The sequence below is a fragment of the Stegodyphus dumicola genome, chromosome 6 (assembly GCF_044657685.1).
Source record: "Stegodyphus dumicola isolate Sdum_Otavi_A_Nest chromosome 6, ASM4465768v1".
Classification (NCBI taxonomy): Eukaryota; Metazoa; Arthropoda; class Arachnida; order Araneae; family Eresidae; genus Stegodyphus; species Stegodyphus dumicola.
In genome coordinates, this window is record NC_140773.1 from 57,888,901 (window position 1) to 57,906,299 (window position 17,399).

The 17,399-nt window shown below is 28.8% G+C and overlaps 1 protein-coding gene across 1 annotated transcript in view; it reads right to left on the reverse strand.

The window, feature by feature from the left end:
- LOC118188303 (phospholipid-transporting ATPase VA-like) overlaps positions 1-17,399 on the reverse strand; it is a 220,211-nt gene that overhangs the window by 30,074 nt on the left and 172,738 nt on the right. Inside the window, exons 7-13 of the mRNA XM_085818334.1 lie at positions 17,185-17,318; positions 16,139-16,409; positions 13,805-13,857; positions 10,091-10,276; positions 6,834-7,179; positions 3,668-3,832; positions 3,334-3,419 (exon numbers count right to left, since the gene is read on the reverse strand). Of these exons, the coding sequence (XP_085674460.1) occupies positions 3,334-3,419; positions 3,668-3,832; positions 6,834-7,179; positions 10,091-10,276; positions 13,805-13,857; positions 16,139-16,409; positions 17,185-17,318 (1,241 nt within the window). The remainder of the gene's footprint in view (positions 1-3,333; positions 3,420-3,667; positions 3,833-6,833; positions 7,180-10,090; positions 10,277-13,804; positions 13,858-16,138; positions 16,410-17,184; positions 17,319-17,399) is intronic.

The following is a 17,399-nucleotide window of genomic DNA, read 5'->3' on the forward strand; positions in this document are numbered from 1 at the left end:
GCCTTTAAAGGTTTTGTACAACAAAATTGGGGGAAAAAAAAGAAAGAAAGAAAAATGTGTTAAAGGCTGTCTTATTGCATAAAGCAGGAAAACAAATAAATAAAAAAGGAGGTACTTTAGGTCATTCAAAAGCTGCTGAGTCTGAGATGAACGTTTTGAATTCTGTAACATTCTCTCTGTTTAAGATATTCCTTCAATATAAGTCAGTTACTATATTGTAATGATAACATAACATATCTATGTCTGATAGAAATAGTTATGCATTCATATCTATGTAATGATGTGAATGCATAACTGTTTCTAGCTAAAATTATTTAAAAAAAGAAGGTCAGAGGTAGATTTATGAAGTGAGAGTCCCACCACACTCTGAAGGGGCCCTCATCTTAAGTAAGTTTAAGAAAGTACATTTACAATTTTTAAGAAAATTCCTAGGGATCCCTCATGACTGCAACCTGTATGACTCCATAAATACACCTCTATATACAATCTATTTGAAAATCCTTCAATATAAGTCAGTTAACTATATTTTAGTGATAATATACTTTTGTATAGACTCATAGTGTACTGTACAAAAGAACTTTCACCAACATTTAACACTTCCATATCCATGTAATAATGTGAATACATAACTGTTTCTAGCTATATTTAAAATTATTAAAAAAATCAGAGGTAGATTTATGAAGTGACAGTCCCACCACACTCTGAAGGGGCTCTCATCTTAAGTAAGTTTAAGAAAGTACATTTACAATTTTTAAGAAAATTCGTAGGGATTGCTCATGATTGCAACTTGTATGACTCCATAAATATACCTCTATATACAATCTATTTGAAAATATATATATGTGGGAATACACACTGATGTGATGTGATCTAGTACATCTACCAGTAGTACCAGAGCAAACTTTAGAGAAGCTAGCCTAATAGTCAAATATCAGCTGACTATGGAATAGACTTGCAGGAAACAGGAATTAGGGATGCTTTATAAGAGGCAGATTGTGTATTTTGCATCTAAATTTCAGTTTCTTGAAGTCAAGAAAAATCAAAGTTTTCAGCATATATTTGATGATCATTCCACAGATGTTAATTTCTAAAACTTGAAACTAATTCTATGAATTGAATACTCCACATAAAAAAAATCTGTAGAATTACTGCATGTATGAATTTTCAAAACAAAAGTTAAATTAAACCTAAAAAAAATTAGAGAACAATTTAAATATTTCTTAACATAAATGAAACATTAAAAAGAACATATTTTTAAATACAGTATTACAAATGCTTCATGGAAAATTAAATATATATACATATATGTAATGTTGCTGTAGACGTAGATATAATGATGCAGAAATATTGATTGGATTGTTGAGATCCATAATGAAGAGTAATTTGGCAGCCGAGACAAATTAAATACTCATTTTCATTTCAAACTGGCAGTTGTGGCCACAATTCACTTGGCACTCTAATCATGCCTATTTCCAGAATATTTACATTCTTGATATTGTTGTGATAGGTAGAAAGCAGCAAGCAACAGTCTGCTTTGGCTGAGGAGTGCAGTTATTTGATTATGGAAGCTTATTAACAGAAAGGTTTGGGTTCGACTTAGCTACCTCACCATCACTATGTAAAAATCATGTGATGGATTGATCTAGAAATGAAGCAGTCCAGAAAAAGCTATTACTATTTTCAGAATAAGACGGGAAGTACCCAAATTAAAATGAATGCTAATTCAAGTTATAATTTTGATTCATATTTTTCTTTACCTTATGCATGCACATACACATATATATGTAAAAATAAATTGGCCAAAGGAGAGAGTAGAACCATTCACTAATAATCATAGCTGCATGTAGATACTAGAAATTGTAGACATACATTTTACTTGATATCACTTTTGAAATATCACAGAATCTTCATGATCTGAACGTATCTGTTTTTCTTATTGATTATTCTATTCAGACACATGGCATGGTACAGCTCGACGGCAACAATATGCACCCCACCCACAATTTTAATTATGATGCACTATATTTTAATAATGAATAGAAGCAGCCAAACCAGAAACGCCCTTCAGCTAGCAAGCATAGGCAGCAAAAGAGAATGCATAATAGGTGCAGTAGTATTTCAAAGTGCGTTGTGCACAGTGATTATTATATTATATTATATATATGTAAAAATTATGTGCACAGTGATTATTATGGACAAGAATTTTCACAATGCCATTATTGTAGGGAAAATGTAAAAGGGGGTTGTGATTTACTTAAAAATTAGAAATTTACAGATCTATTGCCAGTTTGTTCCAATTAAGTTTTAATTCTCTAACATATTAAGAGATGTAATAGTTTTTGCTGGTACATCAATATAACTTTTAAACCAATCATTTTTTAGTTATGAGTGAGAAAAACTGCTGCATAGATCACTGGAAATTGCAGTGTAATGGTGACTGGAGTTTTGAAAGAAGTATGACCAGTTTGGTCATTAAATGTAATTTATTTCTGGATGATGATTTTTTTTAACACACATTTTTTTAACTAGTAGAAAACTAGCAGTGCTAAACATGCCTCACAGTTTTAAATGTGCAACTACATCTTAACTAACAGAGAATAGCTAGAAGAGGCTATGCAACATGTTGCTACCTGGAAGGCAAAGTAGCCAAAGAGAGTGCACAATTAGTTTGCAATACTATTTATTAGCTTGGAATGTTTAGTTTTAATCATGCACAGTGACTAAAATAAGAATTTTTACAATGCAGTTACAGCAGGAAAAATGCAGCTGCTTTGAAGGGGCTTGTGGTTTAATTAAAAATTAGAAATTTAAAGGTCTATTGCAGTTTGTCGCAATTTAGTTTGTCAACAAATTTCTGTCATATTTTTATAGCTTACACCTTATAGTTATCTTATAGTTATGTATGAAATTAAATAAAAAAAGGAAAATAATTCTTTAATACTTGTTATGGTCAAAATGGCATACTTACACAAAATTATGAGGTTACTATATTTATTATGCTGCTCTGTATAATATTTTGCACATTTACATTAACTTAAAATCATTCACATATTATAGCAGAGCAAAAATTATATGAAATAATAGTATAAGCTAACATGTACTAATATACATAATCATAGTATAATGTAACATGTTATAATTAAAACATATTTAATGACAAAATATCTATTTCTATTATGTTTAATAAAAATGTAACATCAACTAAATTAAATAATTAAATACCATAAATCTCAAGAATATCATTAAACAGATTTGATATTCATTTTGCTAGAATTATTTAAAAATGCAGTCAAAGAGCATTCAACGAAACAATGACTAAAAACTTTTTCTTACCTTGGTAGCCATACATAATATACGGAGCCCTTTCCGTGAATAGCTGTTTAAATGCTGCTGAGTCTTTAATATCATATCTCTATTGGCTAAAAACATTAAAAAATCAGTATAATTCTTATTTTATACAAGGCATCAACAGTAAATCCTTTTATAAACTTTTATATAATATTTTGAAACAATGGCAATTGAAGTAGACAGTGCAGCAGAACAAGGTAATGGTGTAATATTTAATGGGAATAAATTCTTCTTAGCTCATAGCTTTAAGACATCTGAAATCATACAAAACGTAATTATATAAAAATTATATGTAATTATATAAAATTTGTAAGAATACCTCTACTCCAGTTAGGAGATAACTGAGAAAATATAGTTGAGTCAGCTCCTTTACAAAATAGAATTTTGTCTCCAGTAAGAGGATGTTGTAAAATAATAGACATTCTCTTACGCGTAGCATCAAATGGAAGCACATGCAATATTCGGAATTCAATCATCCCTTCACCTAATGAGATTACAAAATATATGAAGAATATATGAATAATGCTATTTCCAAAAACTCTATTAAAATTACAATTATTACTAATTTACTAATTTTTATACATAAGAAATACTAGAATTGATTAAATGAATACATTCAGAAGGTAGAAAGAGGTCATTAAATCACTACTTTATTAAAAAAGTAGTGATTTAATGATAACTTATAGATCCTTTTTGATAACTTATAGATCCTTTAAAATTAAAAAAAGATATTATGCATGATACATATAATAAACCATTTCAAACAATGTTCAAATGAATTCTTACATAAGATTTCCCCTTTAAGAAATATAATTTTTAAAGTTCAAAAAAAAAAAAAAAAAAAAAAAAAAACCCCTCAAAACTACTGCACAAATTTTCCCCACATATGGAATTTCCTTTTATTAAGTTTTCTTGTCTAAGAAGTGTAATTTTAAGATGCCAAGAGGTCTTTATGAAATTTTACTTGTTTAATAATTTTTAAAGATATGAATAAAAATTCATTTTAAGAATTAATTCCCTTTACAGACGAAAAAAAATCTCTTAAATTTATAACTGATTATCTAACTTCTTGCCTTCCAGATGGTATAGTGGTTAGCTTCGCCGAGTGCCATGAAGGGCCTGGGTTCGAATCCCAGAAAAGGCATGCATGTTTGTAAATGTATAGTGTCCATGTGGCATGGGGGCACTCTAAATACGTGGTGAGCCAAAAGTCCTCAAGAAGTTTGTGGTAGGGGAAGAGGGGTAGGAGACACTCTGACTTCCCCCCCTAGGGTGCTCTTCATCCAAACTGGAGGCAGAAATTAGCTAAATCACACTGCCACGTGTAAGACACTAAAGGCTGTTGCCAACGACAGGCGTAAACTTGCACTCCTTGCCACGAGGAATTTTGTTGGCTTGGGCTAACTATAAGTCAGATAAGTGAGCATTAGCAACAACAACTAACTTTTTGCCACTCGACTATCCAGCTATTAGCAAACAGTGAGAAATACAATCTACATTTCCTATGTCTGGAAGACAAACATTTCATGTGGTATTCAGTTAATATAGCAGACACAGTCTGGGTAGTAGTTTGACTGTTATGTCAGTTAAACAGTTGACATATTTAATTAACATGTATATGCTAATATGTTCTAAATACACATAAATTTGCTGACCACTGAATTACCTCTGGTGATGCACTTTGTGCTTTTTAAGTTGCTCACTAATCATCCTATGATACTTGTTACGTTTTCTTAACAAATATTTCTGTTTAATACTTTCCTGTCTTTATATGCTTGAAAGACTTCTTAACAGGGCATTCCTGTGTAATGAAATTATTATAGCTGATTTCAGCTCAGATTTCTCTTTGCTTTTTAATAATATATTCTTTTAACCTTTTTCACTTATAACCAGAATATAATCCAATTCATAGTTTTCTCTTTTGGTCATGCTTTGTGCACTTAAAACTAAGCTTGTAGTTGGTATGTACAGAGACTGTAACTACAATAAGTCATGCACCTATCTCTCTATCTATCTATACATGAAAAATAATCAAGACATAAAAATTAAATTAATTGAAGGTGTGCTGTTTCTCGAAAGAAATTTCGAAATACAAAAACAATTAAAAATATATTAATGATATATATCATCAGCTTTAATAATACATATCACCTTAATTTGAAATTTATCAATTTCTTACATTCTACAAAAATATTTATCAATATTTTACTTGTTTATTAAGGCATAAGAAATTAAACGGATTAAAAATCTGAGTGATAAATTTCTTTTAGTAGAAAACTCTATTTTTCATTTTGTACATTTTTGCAAGAATTAAACTTTTTTAATTAAGAATTTTCATTTTTCATTAACTTCAAATTCAAATAAATACCAGTGACTATGTTACCTATTTATATATCAAGCTTGATACAACCTAAATTTTAATTAAATTACACCTTTTTAGTAGGTACTCTCTGAAGTAGGAGCACCAATATTTAAGAAACAAAATGTATGATCCAGTGTGTGTCCCTTATTGGAGGTACTACAGTGTGTGCATGTATATCTTTATATATAATCTTTATATGTATAAAGAAAGATGCCTCAGCATGCCTATTCTTGTTCTCTAGTTTTTGGCCACATACAATGTTTTGCAGGGAATTTTTAATTAAAAACTGTTTAAATTAAAAATTAAATTAAAATAACACAAAGTTTTGCAAGAAATTTTACAATGGACATTTTTCTAACATACAGTTTAAATTTCAGTAAAAATTATGATATATATATATTCTGCTCTTCAAAACTGCACTGGTCATGCAAAAAAAGTATGGTATGCTTATACTCATTTTTTTAATGGTAACTAGTTTCAGTCAGCATGTTTCAAAAGGCAAGATTTTTTCAAAATGTGTATGTATTTGTGATTACAAAGGGTTGTAATTGTTTGTTATTAAAATACTTTTTTTGTAACATAGACAAAATGTTTGCACTGCATAGAAAGATTTAATATTCATAAAAGTCTTAAAACAAATTACATTTCTTACTAAACATAACAAAGATGTATGCATTTCAGATTATTGTCAGCTTTAACAGTATATTAAATAAATGCATAAAATTTTACAGAAATGATATAAAATGTATAAAATGAAAATAATTTATAGGTACTGACTATTAAAAAAATACCCAATGACTTGAAATCAAAACTCAAGTCAAATTTTGTTAATAAGCCATTCACTGACCAAAAATTAAAATTTTCCTACTTAAATGTTCAATTAATTAATTAATTATTAAATCAATTAATTCTTAAATGAAATTTTTTATAATAAGTGTTCAATGAAAAGGTAAATTTCTTAAGCACATGAAAAATGCTTTAACATTTCACACAAATTGATACGCAAATAAAGAATTTTTTATTTGCACAACAAAAAGTAAAAATGTTTTCCTTTAAAAAAAATAAAAGCATATTTATAATAATGTCCCACATTTTTACCACATAAAAACACAAAGAATTATACCTGGTAGTGAAAGTGTTAGTGAATCAGGAGTGCGGCGTAATAGTTTACAATTATAATGATATGCTGTTTCAACTAATGCAATTTCATCAGGACTTTCTGCTTCATATATGGGTCGAAATTCAAGAGGAGATGGTGTAGGTGAGCAAAAAGACTTTAAATATGCAGGAAGGGTTAAATTACGAGGCCTTCTGATAGGAGTTGATGCAGCAGAACTTGCTGGTGTACTAACTTCACTAAGAAGATGAGAATATTTCTCATGTGGACTTTCCCATCCTTCACCAGATGCTCTTGGAGTTCTCAGTGGAGTTGATGTCAATGAATTTAAAAATAATCCACTTGAGTTCATCTACAAAGAGATGTGAAAGCTTGTAAGGGAAAAATTTTAAATTTAAATCATTAAAAGTTGCTAAATTCACATTAAACATTTCTGAACATGGCTAATTAAACTAAAAAAAGAGGCTAAGTTTTCAAATCTTTTATTTTAACTAATATATTTTAGAATAATGTGTATACAATATTTAAAACACTCCTAAACAGAAAAAAAAGTCAACAACCTTGATAAAATCTTGCTTATGAATAAAAAGCATTTCCAAACCTGCAAATACACAGAAGTACTTGGAAGATCATACATGAAACAAAATACTGTTGTGGTTAAAGAAAGCATTTATAGACTTTTGATTTTCTACATTTTTCTATTCGGAGGTGCTAATAGAGATATACACAGTTAAAAGGAGAGTAAGTTACTAGATATCTATTTACAATACCTTTTTATTTATTCATTATTGTGTGCATTAATGATGTATTACATATAAAAATAATGCAATGAAATCTTGAATAGCATTATGATAGCACAAGATATTTTTAAATAGAAGAAAAACTATGGAATAGACTCATCTTCCAGAAGACTTTATATGGCAAATACAATGTGATAGATTCTGCCACATCCCATTACACTTTAATCAGTAAATTTGAAGTTTTCAAAGTGGACTAAAAGCCCTTGAGTATTATTTAAAATAGTTAGTGTATGGGATATATACAGGGTTTCCCAAAAGCCTGTAAATATTTTTAAAATTTATAAAAATTGAAAAAATAGGTAGAATTGAAAAAAGTTTGCGAAAAAGTTATTCTCATGAAGGGGGATTGTTGTTGGTAAAGAAAAAAAAAGTAGTTAAAATATTCGTCGATTGAAGGCGTCTTAGACATGCAGTAATAAGAAATATGCAAATCAGAGTCCTATAAATAGCAGGTTTAATGATTAACACTTCATTCCTGATTTTTCCTCCTACTTCCTCGTACATAAAGTTTTAACTGTGATTCTGGCGTTAGTGGATAAAGCGTTGTTATTTAAGTTGTTTTACTTCAGCCAAGAATCACCGACTGAAGCTTTACGAAGGTTTCGAACACAGAAGAAATGGAAGAAAGATTCAGGTCCAACCACTCTTGCCAGACTGACTTCCTAGCACGACATTTCAAAGAAATGAGAATTTTTGTGATCGCTTTCATAGTGCTGCATCAAGTTTATCATAGGTCTGTACTTTCGATGTGGCTTTGAAGATTGACACTCTAAGGAAACAATCAACAAGTACAGTAACTAGCACATAAGGGTGGAGTGGCATGGAATGCTTGTATACCGAAGACATCGGCATTCATATCCTTCACAGTGTATTAAAACTGTTCCCCTGTAAGTTGCAATCAGTCTACCAGCTCTTATCAAATAACAAAGCTAAGCGATATAAATTCGTAAATTGGGCTTTGTCGAAAATGATGATGATGCACAATAGCTTCTCAATATTTTGTTTACAGATGAAGTTCATTTTTCATTGCATGGAACAGTCAACATCCATAACTGTAGAATCTGGGCAAAGGAGAACCCACATGTCTATACTCAGGAGTCCTTACATTCACCCTGCTTAATTGTTTGGAGTGATTTCACTGCATCCATTACTGTGGGCCCTTTTTTATTTGAAGAGTGCTGTGCAAAAGCCTGGCTGAAAGACCTGCTCAATTGCTGGAAAATGCTACTTGCAACTGCTGCAAGAGAAAGTTATACTGCACTTACTAGAACATAATATCCTTGACACAATGACGTTCATGCAAAACGGGCACCTCTTCACCTCACAACCCAAGTGAAGAAGTTCCTAAGAAGCACTTTCACCAAAGAGCGATTAATTAGCTGACACTGCAGAAATGAGTGTCCCCCCTCGCTCAATGGACTTAATACCACTTCATTTTGGGGTTATGTCAAGTCCAGAGTGTACCGCAGTTGGCTATCTCCTTTGGTACAGTTAAAGGACACCATTCATTATGAAATCTCTAGCATCTATTCGGATATGTGACATGCTGAAGTTAATGGTGTTGTAACTCGCTTGCACACTGTAATTTATGATGATGGCGGATACATAGAATAAAAATGACACGCTTGTAAACATTCGCCTGCATGCCAATAAAAATAGTTTCCCTTGAAATGTGTAATTTCTTCTCGTAAAGGACCCTCTATCAATGAATACTTTAACTATTCCCCCCCCCTTACACAAAAAAAAAAAAAAAAAAAAACTTTCATGAGAATACTTTTCACAAACTACGTTAAATTTTGCCAATTCCTTTCATTTTTATGGATTTGTAAAATATTTACAGACTTATGGGACAACCCTGTACATCCTAGTTCTCAGGAGAAAGTTAAATAACTTTGTAGTATGAAGGAAAACATTGTAGCAAAATATACTTTCATGATATTAAATGTCGATAAAATATTTTTCTAATCTTGTAATCAGTTTTATAATTTATATGCAATGACAGAAAGAAATGCTTGGTTAAATACTCTTTCAATCAACAGTGACAAAATTTTTAGGCTATCCGAATATGGCACAGAATACAACTGGGTCATTTCATGTTACACATGAGAACAATTAACCACCCAGCCAGCCCATTTACCTGGGATCAAACCCAGTTCAACTCCCAGTATTCAGCAGTCTTTATCACTCAGCAACTGGCGGCTCAGTAATGACCCCTCCCTTCCCAAAAATAGAGGAGGAAATTTTATTTTTACTAATCATATTAAAATGATTACTTTTCATTTACACAGAAGCATCAATTAAAAGGAAATGATATAAATTAGTTTATGTAAACTAGATATTAAAGTACTGTATTTCATACCATATTTACATGTTAGTCTTTTTGATATTTTATGTAAGTAAGTCTGAAGAATAACTAACACACACACTCACAAACAAAAGCAAAACAGTTTTTGTACTACTAACTTGATCTTTATGTGGATGCTTAGCGACAACAACAGTATTACAAACTGCTAAAAGTAAGAAAAAATCTTGAACTTTCTGGGAATGAGTTGAAAGATGAGTTACTTCAGCAGCAGCAGAATCAACTTTCAGTTGAATTTCCATTTTAGAGAGCTCTTCTTGGAGACTAGGGTTTAAAACGAGTTCTCCCTAATAAAAAACAGTAATACTAAAAATTCTTTAAACAGTCTAATATTAATAAATAGAATCAAAACAATAGTTTATGATAAATTTTAAAGCAGGTAAAAAAATTGGTTCGAAAGTTCATTTGTTTTATTCATATATGTATGTGTACATCAGAATAAAACTTGTAACTATCTAAGTTAAATAGCTTTTACTTTGCATAGTTATAGACAGGCAAGATCAGGCAATGCCTAAGGGCTCATTACTTTTTGTTTTTTTAATATTTGAAAAGTAACAAGAAATTAATAAATTTTTTTCCCAGATCCATCTTTGATATTTTATATGTACAGGTTTAATTTAAAATTTTGTGAATAAATTATGTTATTAATTATAATCCAAACTATAATCCAAACTTTAGTCAGTGACAATAATTTTATATTTGTTTTTACTGTATTTTTTATATTTGAGCATAAGAAGGTATTAAAGCATTTATCACAAACCAAATAGGTTAGTTTTGGCTAGATAGCACATGCACATTTGATGAATGGAGAAACCAGGATAATTAATCACCCACATCCTATAGTAGTCTAAGAGTTATACATAGTTCTTCAAATCCTTCATTAGTTGCTCATTGGAAAATAAAATTTGAAGAAATAGTAAAATAATTATAACAATTGATAAAATACTATAAAAATTATCACTTAATATTGATAAGGGGAAAAAAAGAGAGAGATCCCCAGAAATGAAAAAATAAGAAAGAACAGGCAGAAAAAAGAAAACAGCACTCAAAATTAGATAACTTTGTTATTAAAACATCATACCAAGAAAAAAAGATCTTCAGTAAATGTCATTTCTGCCAGTAGGGTTGAACAAAAACAAAAACTATATTATCAGCTGTTTTAGTTGTTAATAATAATAACTTATGATACACTTATTATTATTATTATTATAATTTATAATATTTTAATATTTATAATATTTCTTTATAATAACTTATGATATAGTTTTTATTGAACTATATTATAAGTAAAGAATTATATTGAATAAACTTATATATTTTATTGAACAAAAACTACATTACTGTTTAATGTCCCCTCCATTAGTAAGGTGGACCAAAAACATACAGAAGAAACAGATGTGTGCTCATCAGCAGATACAAGTAATTATGTAGGTAAAAATATTACTGATGACATGAGAAGATTTCTATTTAATTGTGGTGAAAATAAAGAAAAAAACTGTAGAGAAATTTCCAAAAAAATATTAAATAAGTGCATATTTTAGTGCACCGTATTACACATCCATGACGAAGTATGAACAAATGCCACTACATTGGTTGTGTTACTCTAAATTATTGGATGCTGCATACTGGAAACTTTGTTGGTTGTTTACTAGCTCTGATAGTAGTTGGCATTCAGGTATTAGACATTGGGAAAATTCAATAGTAAGAATTAAAACCAACAATTCTACCAAATCACATGTAGAAGTAAGTGCTGTGTATGAAGCATGGGAAAGAAATTGGCTATTGATAAAGACCTTCTAGAACAAATTCAATAGGAGAAAATTTTTGGAAAATGGTACTATTAGAACAGTTATTTAACATTACCTTATTGTGTCAAAAAATGTGCTAGCTTTTTGTGGGTATATTGAAGATATAAATACTAGTTATAATGGTAATTTTTTTAAGTTAAATTATTAATATATATGACAATGTCATGAAACAAATTTTTGAAATGCCAGTAGGAAATGTGCAATATTTGAACTCTATGACACAAAATGAATTCATTCAACGTGTTGGTCATAATTTAGAAAAAAATTTAATCAATCTGATAAATGCATCTCCCTTTTATTCCTTATTAGACACTACTCCAGATTAAATTCCATTTTTATTAAAATGGAAGCTCACCAAAAGGAAGGTTTCAGTTCTCAAAATTTTAGTTCAATTTCCCAATTAGCTACCTCATCAGTGTTATGCAAGCTTTGTGGCACAAATTAATCTAGAAATGGCTTAGTCCAAAAATTGTATTAATATTTTTAGCATAATGAGGAAACTAACGAAAAATTAAGTAATGTATTCTGAGAAATTATGCTCGAGTTAGAAAAGTAATTAATCAAATGTATAAAAATATACAAACCACAAATTATAAATACAATATGATAAAAGCTGTTTATATATATATATATATAATATGAAAAACAAGGTGGCTTTGCTCTATGAGAACAAGCAACCTCTAATTAACTTTCTGCAATTTCAGGATCTTCTCCCTAGACCAAAACTTTTGAGAACATTCGAGCCTATTACGTAACTGCTCCTATAAATAGAGAACTCGCGCCATTTTGCGTGAGAGGGAGCCTCTACTGTTGTTAGAATCTATGCTGCTGCTCTCATATGCCTCCCTTTGATGGAATACTATGACACAGTGAATTTAATCTTATTTAGTAAAGAATGATGATATGCCTTTTGAATTGAATAAAGATATAGAGCTATAAATTTAAATCCTTGTGTGTCGTCATTGGATTGCCAAGCTTCACTCATGTGCCCGACTGCCAAAATATTACATATATATCTCATACATTACATACAAACATATATATATATATATAAAACTGGCCAATACAAATATATATATATATAATGTTGTATGATCTTAAATTCTATATATATATGTACGTATGACGAAAACAGATTTAGAAGTACTGACGCAGGAACACTGAGATGTAGAAATGCAGAAATACTGATGATATAGAACATACATTGCATATTGAAAGGAAGAATTCTGATTGCTACAATGTTGAATTCATAATGACTAGGAAACTTGGCAGCCAAGTAAGATTAAATATTAATTTTTATTTCATTTGCCATTTGTGCTCACAATTTACTTGGCACTCTATTGCACCTATTAAAGGACAATTACATTTTTGAATACTATTGCGATAGGAAGAAAAGCAGCATGTCAGTTTCTGAGCAGCAGGAGAGCTAAAAGCAAAGTACGCCATTATTCAATATGGAAACTCACCAAGAGAAGGTTTTGGTTTAGGTTAGAAAGGTTTCAGGTCACAAAATTTTGAGTTAAGATTCCAAATTAGCTATGTCATCAGCGTTATGCAAGCCTTGTGACATAGATTAATCTAGTCACATGGCTTAATTGACTTAAATTATTAATCTTTTTTCCATAAAATTAATACAGGTTAAAAACATTAGCTTTTTCATTGTTTATACATTATTTTGCTTCATCTGAAGTTAAATACAAAACATAAAGGATATTTCATAAAAAATAAAGGATATTTCACATGAATTAAAAAGTGTGATGTGATAATATTATATGAACAGCCAAAGAAACAATTGGCACTACCTCACAACAGCTGATAACATCTGAGTAAATTTTATATGATTCTGCAGTTTCTGAAATAAAATTCCTCATAGTGCTTTTTGCTAGATGATATTGAATATTTATATGTCCTTTAAATAACAATAGTATTGTTCCTATTATAAATTTCCTTATTTACATAATTCAAATTTTTAAAATGAGTGATTTAAAGGCAAAAATATTTACTAACCTTGCTTTCTAAATCACTTGATGATTTTGCAGGATCATAAAAAGCATTTTTACCTACAATTAAAATCATAAATTATAATTGTCTTCTATTAAAAATTATCAAAAATTAGCATTCAAATAAGTGAAAACATTTTGCATAAAATTTATAATATGAATTTTGTATGACACCAAAATTAAACATAATTTTTTTCAATAATATGTTATTTAAAAATAATATAAAGCACTAGTTTTCATGCTAAAAATTGCATAGCAACATAAAATAATTCTTCAAATCTAGGAAATGTTTATTGAATTTTAATTATCAACCCAATGTTTTAAATTTTGACTCATTAAAACACATTATTAATTTTTTTAACTCCAAACAAATGAATATAAGAAACGAACATAATCAGGAATGATATATATGGAAAGGAATCCACCACAAATGGATACTGACTATCTTAACTGAAGGATGCTTTTCATGAAAAGCTTTTCCAGGAAAACCAATTAAAATAATAATAATAATAATAATAATAATAATAAAATTTTTTAATACCTGATTTACCAAAAGTTCAAGTTTTACTGTTTAGTACCTTTTAAATGTTTAAAATGTATTGTGAAAAATAAAGTTAACATAATGGGAAGAAAAGAAGAATACTCAGATCTTTATTTCTGCAACTAAGACTTAATTTTTTTTCAAAAACTATCTTACCTAAGTATAAATTATGAATTACAACAACTGCCTTTACCTAAGTATAAATTACGAATATAGAAAAAGATTTTCTAGGAAGGAAAAGTATCTGAAGAAATAAAGTAATTACTTATAGATAGTAATTATATAGTATGAAAATCTCTTATTGTTAAATAACTTAAGATTGAAAATTACATATAGAAAGATGCAAGAAAACAGCATGGTGGGTGTTTGTGCCAGCATATGAAGTGTTGTTGTCATGAAAACTCATGTGAGTAAACTGGCTTACCAGATTAAAAATAAAGAAAAGAGTGTGTGAAACATGAATTTAAAATGTTTGAAATAATTTGTGAAATTATCAATGGGCATATTATTTTAACAGTAGCAAAGCATTTAACTTTCTATTCATAAACTTTTAGGGCTTTATACATTGAATTAAAAAAATAAAGCAATATCACACATTCTAGAATTTTATTCTCCCAAGAAATAAAAGATAACAATTGCTCAGTTTATTCAAGTCACTCACACTTGAAATAAATCATTTTAAACTAATTTCTTGTATTCTCAGTAATCTGTCAAGAGTTTAAAATCACAGTACATATTTTAGAGAACATCAATGTACAATAACAAATTTGTAATGGAGAAAAACTTAAGCATTACGAAAGATGAGCAAAAAGATGTAAAAAATGATGAAAAAAGATGTAGCAAACAGCCCCCTTCTAAAGTGAACTAATGAAATTATCTAAGAGTGCTTATGCAGTATAAAAGTATTTATACAAAACATACAACTTCTTATTCTGCATTAATGTTATTTTATTAATATGAAAATACATATTACATGGAAGTTATTCCAGTAAACAAAAACAATTTTCAGCAAAGCTATAAAAGGGAAAGAAACTGGCAAACAAGATTAGAATTTATTGTTTTTCTTCTGAAGATTAAAAACATCTTTTCATAAGTATTAATGAAGCATGAGCCTACATTGACACTCATGAGCAAAGCAGAATATATATTTTATGTTACTATTAAAAAAAGATATAAAATGGCAATCTGAAGAATTCATTCTCCTTTTGCGGATTAATCCTATTTCAGAAATGTTGAGACTTTGAGTCACACTTACATTGTGGTAGTCTGAAGTAACTAAAATAATGTGATGGGGAAAAAAACATTTTAGAGTAACGAGATTAAATCTGATATTATATTTCATATTCATAATTTAGAATGAAAATACAGGGAAATTAGAGTTTGAATATTTTATATCTAAATTTGCATAACAATCCATTTCATGTATGTAACTTTTTGCTTTGCAATATTGAAGACTAAATATAATTGGAAAGAAACACATGCAGAAAATCAGTAAATAAATGAAAAATCATAAAAATTCTCATGTAATAAACTATTTTTTACATACATCCGTATAAGATCGCAAGGAGATTAATTACTTAATTTTGAAAATGTTCTTAAATTATTTTCTTATTAATAGTTATTAATACATTTTTTTAAATGTCTACAATTAATATAATAAGTAGACAGTTAATGAATAATTTTATACTTAGTAGTGTTTAGTAAAATAGTTACCCACAACTTAATATGAAAACAATGCATATTCATAAATTTAGTTTAAAATAAAAATAACTTTTTCTAAGATGAAGTGAAACCACTTACTTCTGGAATTTTCAGAAAATGAACGTTCATGGTTGTAATCTACTCCACCAATAGTACATCTTCGAAATATCATATTGTTTTCTGTCAGCGTACCTGTTTTGTCTGAAAAAACATATTCCACTTGCCCAAGCTCTTCTGTAATATTTAATGCACGGCACTCAAGTTTTGTATCTGAAGAATTATCATATAAGTTGAAATCTTCATGAATAAAATAAACCTGACCTAATTTTATAATTTCTACTGTGACATACAGAGATAATGGAATCATGACCTAAAATGAAATGATTAAAAACATAAACAGATGGGTAAAAATAATTTCATAAAAATTCACATATTCTAATATTATCCTAATGGTAAGATAAGATTGATACAGAAATGAAGAATTCATTTCCAGATTGTAAGCCTCATAAAAATTAGTTTTACAAATTCAATTTCTTTTTCATTTTTTCCCCAGAAGAATATAATATTTTTTAAACAACAATCAGCAGAGCAAAATAAATAGTTTATTTTGCAAAAGCAAACAAGGGTTTTTGCCTTGGAAAATATATCAAATTAAAATCCCTTTTATGAAAAAGTTTTTTTTTTTTTTAAATTCAAGTAATAAGCAATAAATCATAAACAGTGTCTCTCACAACTGGAAACACCATTCAGAATGAAACTAATAATGATTACACCCATAGTATAAAAACTGTTATTATATTTCTCAAGAATTAAAATTATTAAGTATAATAAAATATAAAAATCAACTTAAAATAATCAGAAGCCTCTGAATTTTAAATTATAATACTTTACTTTTTATAAGTAAAGATTATAATCAGAAGATTATGCATTTATAATTAATAATAGTTTACTTTTTAGAAGTAAAGATTAATAGGTTTTTCTTTTTCAAATGAAATAATTATTAATAACCCCGCTTTTGCAATTTTAATGCAAATAAAGTATCACATTTTAAGAAAGATTTCATTCCTTCATTCATTTTCATTCAATTGCAAATCAAGTATGATATTAATTTAATTTTGGAAACTTTAATAATACATAAAACTTACTTGTAATACAATTACAAAAGTCCAAAATATTAAAAATGCTTCAGTGTATACTTCACTTCGTTCATTTAAATAAAACTGTGCAAGAAAAGGCACTGCATCCATATTATCAAAGGAGCCTAACCACAATCCATAGCCTAGAAAAATGAATCAAAATAAAATTATATTCCTTTGTAATTTCCATATAGAAGTAAATCATATAAAGAAATCCATTAGTA